The 8706-nt window shown below is 39.8% G+C and overlaps 1 protein-coding gene across 1 annotated transcript; it reads left to right on the forward strand.

Annotated features, from left to right (window-relative positions):
* Positions 1-5581: 5581 nt before the first annotated feature.
* Positions 5582-8465, forward strand: LOC138336669 (histone H2A.v2-like). Its single transcript, XM_069286199.1, has 2 exons — positions 5582-5660; positions 7753-8465. The coding sequence occupies exons 1-2, from the start codon at positions 5582-5584 to the stop codon at positions 8463-8465; spliced, it is 792 nt and encodes a 263-aa protein (XP_069142300.1).
* The last annotated feature ends 241 nt before the right edge of the window (positions 8466-8706 follow it).

Here is an 8706-nt window from a genome sequence, read left to right on the forward strand (position 1 = left end):
GCATATAGTTGGACATATCATATGTATTTATACGTAATTTATATTCTGCAGCGTTACGTGTATTCAAATGTTGTGTTTTTTTCTGACTGTATAAAAATGTAAGTCAGAATATTTTTGCATGCTTGAGCATGCAAGCATGCACGGGCGAACGCATATTGTGTCCTTGGTAACAAGCGATCGCATATAGTGTCCTTGGTAGCAAGCGAACGCATATTGTGACCTTGGTAGTAAGCGAACGCATATTGTTTCATTGGTAGCAAGCGAACGCATATTGTGTGCTTGGTGACAAAACGGATACGCGTTATGTGCTTGGTAACAAGCGAACGCATGTTGTCCCTGATAAAATTGTTTGTTTGGTTAAAGTAACGTCCGGCTATTTACAGCCGGTGTCATATCAGGACAGCCTCCCATATATGAGGTGTGCTGCGTGTATGAAGTGCGTGTTTTGGGAGTACATCCGTTCTGTCTTCTTCTGATACAGGAACTCTTGTCCTTTTTATAGTGCTATCTCCTTGAAGCATGTTGCAGAACATACCAAACAAGCACATCCCACCCTAGTCCGCTAAACCTGCCTATATTATTAGGCTTATTATTATTATTTTTTTCCCTAATATATAGACTATATATTAGGCAAAAAAAAATTAAAAAAGCTTAATAATATAGGCAGGTTTAGCAGACTAATCCCACCCGATAACATTATTTTGACAAAGGGCAAACTAGTCATTTATGCTGAGTGCCAAGCAGGAGCAGAAACTACCACTTTTATAATTTATGGTGCGTCCAATTTAGTAGCCTTTTACCATCATGAAATAGGGACAGCAGGTAAAATTGAAAACGCCCTACCTGCAGGGATAAAAAGCGAGCACACGTTATACTACATGTTTAACCCTGATAACAAAGCAAGCACACATAGTGTCCTTGTACATGTATGATAACAGATCGACCACACGTTGTGTCCTTGGTAACGATGACAAAAAACGTACGTTGTGTCTATACTAAGCGAACGCACCTTTAGCGAACGGACATCGTGTCGTTGGTAACCAATCAAACGCACATTGTTTCTTTGGTAGGAAAGCGAGCACGCATTGTGTCAGTCGGAAAGCGAACGCACTTTGTATCTTTGGTAACAAAGCGAAAGCACTTTGTATCCTTAATAACAAAGCGAACGCACCTTTTATATTTAGAAACAAAGCGAATGCACGTCGTATCCTTGGAAGTAAAGCGAACGCATTTTGTATCCTTGTATCCACGAACAATATTGTCCCAACACAGGATGGCTCTCGATCCACAAAAAAATATTATGACCGTAGACGGACTACAGTTTTTAAGTGAAGGGGTTAAAAACGCTTAAAAGGTCCTGATTACAGAAGAAATTCTATTGAATGTACGGAACAAAGTTTTGGGAGAAAATGGTAACAAGATTTTGGTGATGTGTGCTGCGGTGGGCAATACTGATGATCTCATAATCAAATTAAATGGTAAATGTCCTTGTTTACTACCACATTTTATCATAACCATATGTTTATAAAGGTCTTCATGTTTGTTTTACACGAACAATATCCGTTTGAGTTTGCATTTTTCACATCTTGTATCATCGATGTTGGTTTACATTTTTTGCGAAGCCAACCATGGGAGAGCTCATTAGCCAGATAAATCACCCCTTGATATATCCGCGAACCCCTGAACAAACAGAGGAAACTTAGACACACCTGTCAAAATATTCGCTGTGGTTTTCTTTGAAACCAATATACAATGAAATTAAACTCTTCCATTCTGACAGTATTGTCTACGCTCAATAAGACCGACACCGTATAAACTTTGGCACTTCTTCCCTCGCCAACCCCAATACAAACCAGCTGACCCAGGTTGATTTGCCAAATTGAGAACTTATATAATATATGATATAATTACAATTTTGAGAGCTCTTGTGCGATGATCTGCAGATGTTGGCCACTTGAAACAAAGAAAAATAAACACTTCGCCCCGTTTCTCGCCGCCTTTTCACCAACTGTTTACATCGTGAACAAAATGGCGTCGCGGATTCCAACTTCACGATAGTTCCGTATTTTGTGAATACTTCCAGATTGGGGAAAGGTGAATTATAATCTCTTTAACATTTTCTATTACCGGTTAGACGGTGCGGTTTCGGGTCGTTTTGTTGCTTGTTAAAATACCAGAGAGTGGAATAATCGTAGTCATAAGGTTTGGCATAGCACGTGACAAAATAAAGTCACACATCACGCGAACATAAACTTGAAGGTAAAAATTATCTCCAAAAGATATGCAATGAACAGTTTATAGTTTTAAAAATTGCCAATTTTTTTTATAATTAAGATAATTCCCCAATTATTCATGCTGTCTTTGCGTAATTATTTAGCCAATCACGTACCGTTCACATCGAAACACGTACCGTTCACATTGTAACACAAGACGTTCACACAGAAACATGCACCGTTCACGAAAACACGAACCGCTATCACTGAAACACAAGACGTTCACACAAAAACATGTACCGTTCACAAAAACACGTACCGCTCACACTGAAACACAAGACGTTCACACAGAAACATGTACCGTTCACAAAAACACGTACCGCTCACACTGAAACACAAGACGTTCACACAGAAACATGTACCGTTCACAAAAACACGTACCGCTCACACTGAAACACAAGACGTTCACACAGAAACATGTACCGTTCACAAAAACACACACCGCTCACACTGAAACACAAGACGTTCACACAGAAACATGTACCGTTCACAAAAACACACACCGCTCACACTGAAACACAAGACGTTCACACAGAAACATGTACCGTTCACGAAATCACGTACCGCACACACTGAAACACAAGACGTTCTCACAGAAACATGTACCGTTCACACAAAAAACCGTATCGCTCACACTGAAACACAAGACCTTCACACAGAAACATGTACCGTTCACAAAAACACGTAACGCTTCCACTGATACAAAGCCAAACTAGGCACTAAACACAAGTACATTATAGTTCCATGCACAAATAATATTGAAATGTAGGTTGTGTGTGGTACGGCCAGTCTGACGAGAACCACGTGTATGGTTTCTGTCAGAGACACAAGACAAATCGAAATCCCAACTCAACTCGCTTCCTTAACTATCCATCCTCATGCCATCATTCGCGGATAACGCATGTGTCATGACAGTTTAAAACAACAAATTTCGTGAGAATATTAAACAAACATGAAGATATATGAAGTTATATAGAAGTTTTTAAGATTAACGGTCAAAATAAGGGTTTTTCTATACCAGTGGCAGAAACTCTTTCCCTTAGGAAAGTCGAGTAACGAACTGACAAACAGCGGAGATATCGCACACACTTCTATGACTTATTACAAAAATGTAAATAAAACAGTCGTTAGGTCATTATTTACTTCAATAAGAAAATAAATTCTGGTGAGTGGCTTAGCTTACAGTGACCACAAGTTTGAGAGCCTGTAATATAAACACTAGTGTATTATGTCTTCCCAAGCAATTTTGTGTGAAAAAAACATCCTTTAGTAAATATTTGTCTAGTTCCAATGATTTTTCATACAATTGTAAAAAAATTTATAATCAAATTCTATGGAATACATAAAAAGGAAATCTACGGTAATATTTGTGGAAAAAAACCTAATGTTTACTGACAAAAACGTATCTAAACACACGTGGGGATGTATGAAATCAGATATGTCAGCTGTTTGTTATGTCTAAATTCAATTTCATTCCCATGCACGTGAATCTGTGCATGGTACTCACGTGGTGGTATCATTAAACATCGATTACGCCCACGTGACAAGATACCTTTTCCTTTAATTATCCTGTCTAAACATTAACATTACCTGACAAGGGTTCCGTTTCCGCATGTGGTGCCCTAAAACATATTCAAATTTAAAGATTTTTTTTACCGAATACATCCGAGCCCTGGAGCACAGGTGCTACATGTGTTTTCGGAAGTATTTTGTATGAACTGGCTAATCTGCGAGAAGGAAAATAACCACAAATATTGCCTAATGTGTATAAAAGAGATATTTGCAATCAGGTGTACGTAAAATTACCATTCCTCTTATGTCTCGGAGGTGACCAATCGCCAGACAGTATATGTAGTCACGTGCTCGCAAACGCACGTGTACCAATTCAGTGTCGGAGCAAAATGTCGTAGCATACACAATACAAAATGCAAAGTCACGTGCTGTACCCAGACAGTTTGTTTGACAACTGGCGATCCGTCACGTGGATAATACTTTCAAGCCGTCAAACATTTTGTCGTTCGTTTTTGAAATTATATTAACTCTTATTTTTATTTTAATTATCAGTGAACTCGGTACATTTTAATGTCAATCAGCAACAAGTAACGTCAATATGGACACTGTATTTAGCAAAATGGTGTACGTGTGTTGTTACGTACAATACACACATACCGTAGTAAACATCACCACGTGTTGGTAATCAGGTACAGGTGTGTACACTCGGCATATGTTTTACACGTGACATTCACGATACGTTTTGTCTATAATTCACGTGTATTATTTACGCCACTTTATTATCCTAGTTATTGGTAAAACCTTCTGGGGGTAGAAGGGTAGGAGAGCATAATAAATTTCAGTAACCTATTCTTATTTGTGTTTTGATGGGTAAAATATGTATTGATATGAAATATAATTGTGATATAATTCATATGCGGCCATTCTCGATATTCCAGAGGTCACCATCACTGTCAATATAAGTGGATGTAACGACAGTGATAGTAACTCCTGGAATGTTGAGAATGATATGCAGTTGATCCGATATAAAATACAAAGGCAAATAATATGTTATAACTACAAAAATATACATATGTATGGGTAGCTGCTGCGTGGAAATGTACTAAAAGAGAAACAATAAATTAGATTCAAGTGGCAAGACGCTGAAAATCTTTCATCTCACCATTATAAGTTTCAGAGTTTGACGCAAAGTTCTCTACGCTAAGTACAAACATCAGGACGACGTAGAGTTGACGGGGCGCGTTCGCCTGACTTTCCGATTAACACTCCGCGCGAACAAAAAAGTGGCAGAAATTTGGACAGATACAATGAAGAAACCAGTGGATGAACATGAGAGAAATCTTCGTTTCCTTGTCATGTTGTTTCGAATATCTGCAGTAATGGTAAATACGTTTTCAAGGTATCGCTGTCTGGGTTTGGCTCTCTGTTTGGCACACCATTCCTTGATCGAGTATTCGCTTATGAAGTTTAGGACATAACACGTACCGGACGTATCAAACCAAAGTACTGGTGTGTCGAGTTTGGAGTGTGAGAAGGAAACCCAATGCAGTTATGTCTGTAAACTAAACATCGCGCGCACGTAAGACACCTGCGAAATGGATTCGGTAAGAATGTAACAACATCGGGTGTGCATCGAGGCGTGACACAATTCTAAGTGGAAAGACAGGGAAGCCGAGTTTCCATGTGGAGTTAAAAAAGAAGGATGCTGTGTTAGTTTGGCTTCACACACACGATCTTTGATAGCATGGGCGTGTAACACGTTAAAGAGGGTATCCCGATTTTGTTTTGGCAATAATATGTCAAACTTCATTCGAATCGATTGCGGGGATTGTCAACCTTTGTCGTTTGGAAATCAGTCACGTGTGACAGGTGCCCGTAAGCACGATTCTACTGATACACTTCTCTAAATATGTTCGAAATGTCATTTAAGTTGAGTAAGTCATAGTTGTTTTGCCAGACTGACGTACGGAATATCTTACTATTACTACTGCTTGTTTACAGTATCCAATTCTAAAGACCACGTTTGAAAATAATTGGTTATGCGATTCCATTTAACACATATTCATACTTAGCGAATTTCTCAATGTTGTTAAGCGCAAAGAGGATGCGTTATTTTGTTGTGTAATATAGATTTATTTTCTTTTACACGGAGGTATCTTGCATAATCAGATTCGGCCCAAGCGTGAATTGAGGGTAAATAAGTTTCCCGCGAATATGATTGCCACTAAAATAAATTTCCACTAAAATGCAGGGCATTAATTAAGATTCTTATATTTTATTTTAATATGCATACAGAATAGTCAATTAAAATAAATGTTAACTTGAAAACATAGATACACTAAAGTACATTTTAGCCATCAAATCTATCAAATATTTTAGACGTAAATGTGAAATCTATCCATTGGTGTTGAATTGTTTGTTCACGTGTACGTTGGTATGGAATTGACATCGTGCCTATTCTCCTTGTCTTTTATCGCAAAATGAGTTCTACAGCTATGACACGTTCGTCAGCGACATCTGGCGGGCTCGTTACTTCAACTGACATGCGGTCTGGCGGGATTTCCCATTGTAGATGGATTGGTCGGTGTAACGTGAAAAATTGACCCGGGTAAAAAGAGTATGCGGACTCAGAAAAGTTTTTTAGTACTTTTTTCTTTCTGTTTTTTTTAATTATTTCTCTGCGGAGATGAATGGGTCGCAGAAATGATTAAATATGACAAATAATTTGTAATAGGTTCATTACAATAATTATCAGCCAGCATTAGTAAAAACGTGCATTCAGCTAAATTACACTTTCTCGATAATGTTAAACGTCGTAAATATACTGTTTTAGCATGGCGATTGACTCAATTAGTAACACATAATGATACAGGACCAAAATCTGAATATTGATGAGCTGTTAAAAGTTATCTGACCTATGAGTAGTGTGTTGTATTCTGATTAAAATTGAGAACCTTATTCTCACTCCATTTCATAGAAGCTCTGACAACATAACATAAGGGGTCACGCTCTGATGATCTTTACATTCCCTGTACGTCAATTCAATTTGCAACCACCCAAATGAAAACGCCATTTCGTCACAGCATAACCTATGTTGCGCCGTAGGCGAGCGAGATGACTACATACACGAACATAATTCTGACAGCTGTTGTAAACTTTTTCCTAAAATTGGTCCAAGATCCTGGAAAAAGGAATTTGATATGTCATTTCGGAATGTAACCGAACGTGACCCCTATTGTGATGTTTTCAGATTCTGTATGAAATGGAGTGATAATGATGATGTTGGAAGAAACAAAGAACTTCGAAACATACATAACAGTATGTTAACAGGCTATATCATAACAAAATTAAACATTTTCAAGTTGCATGTTCTTTCTCTAGGAACTCCTAGGCGTCCTAACCCCAGGACGTTTTGGCTCGCAGAATGATGACCCCGGGTACGTTTTCTACACGGCACCGGTTTTTTCACGTTACACCGGTTCATCGTTGACGCTGTTATACTTTGATTGCATAACATTTACAAAAAGTTAAACAATGTCATTGTAAATAACTTGCGCTGCTTAAAATCATCCTCAACCCTTCAAGAACAGCACCACCTGCTAGAGAACAGTGCTAGAGCACACCGCCGACCAAGAACAACACAACCTCTTATAGCTAGAGATAGCCACTTCCTTAAAATTAGAGCCACCTTCCAGAAAATGCCACCAACCGAAGAAGAGCACCACTTTCTTAAAATCAGCGCCACCTCCCAGAGAACGTCACCAACATAAGAATAGCGCCACCTCCTTAAAATCAGCGCCACCTCCCAAAGAACGTCACCAACAAAAGAATAGCGCCACTTCCTTAAAATCAGCGCCACCTTCCAGAGAACGCCACCAACAAAAGAATAGCGCCACTTCGTTAACATCAGCGCCACCTCCCAGAGAACGTCACTAACCAAAGAATAGCGCCACCTCCTTAAAATCAGCGCCACCTCCCAAAGAACGTCACCAACAAAAGAATAGCGCCACCTCCTTAATATCAGCACCACCTTCCAGAGAACGCCACCGTCCAAAGAAAAGCGCCACTTCCTTAAAATCAGAGCCACCTCTCGGAGAATCTCACCAACAAAAGAATAGCGCCACTTCCTTAAATTCAGCGCCACCTCCCAAAGAACGTCACCAACAAAAGAATAGCGTCACCTCCTTAAAATCAGCACCACCTTCCAGAGAACGCCACCAACCGAAGAAGAGCACCACTTTCTTAAAATCAGCGCCACCTCCCAGAGAACGTCACCAACATAAGAATAGCGCCACCTCCTTAAAATCAGCGCCACCTCCCAAAGAACGTCACCAACATAAGAATAGCGCCACCTCCTTAAAATCAGCGCCACCTCCCAAAGAACGTCACCAACAAAAGAATAGCGCCACCTCCTTAAAATCAGCGCCACCTTCCAGAGAACGCCACCATCCAAAGAATAGCGCCACTTCCTTAAAATCAGAGCCACCTCTCGGAGAACGTCACCAACAAAAGTATAGCGCCACTTCCTTAAATTCAGCGCCACCTCCCAAAGAACGTCACCAACAAAAGAATAGCGTCACCTCCTTAAAATCAGCGCCACCTTCCAGAGAACGCCACCAACCAAAGAACAGCGCCACATTCTTAAAATCAACGCCACCTCCCAGAGAACGCCACCACTAAAGAACAGTGCCACTTCCTTAAAATCAGCGCTACCTTCCAGAGAACGTCACCAACAAAAGAACAGTGCCACTTCCTTAAAATCAGCAACACCTCCTAAAGAACGTCACCAACAAAAGAATAGCGCCACTTCCTTAAATTCAGCGCCACCTTCCAAAGAACGTCACCAACAAAAGAATAGCGCCACCTCCTTAAAATCAGCGCCACCTTCCAGAGAACGCCACCAACAAAAGAATAGCGCCAC

The sequence above is a fragment of the Argopecten irradians genome, chromosome 12 (assembly GCF_041381155.1).
Source record: "Argopecten irradians isolate NY chromosome 12, Ai_NY, whole genome shotgun sequence".
Lineage (NCBI taxonomy): Eukaryota > Metazoa > Mollusca > Bivalvia > Pectinida > Pectinidae > Argopecten > Argopecten irradians.

Bases quoted from the DNA above. Each gene is read 5' to 3' on its own strand.
- LOC138336669 (XM_069286199.1), top strand. From the start codon at position 5,582: ATGTCAAACTTCATTCGAATCGATTGCGGGGATTGTCAACCTTTGTCG. The intron at 5,661-7,752 runs GTAAGCACGATT...CCTTAAAATCAG, and splicing joins GTCACGTGTGACAGGTGCCC to CGCCACCTCCCAAAGAACGT.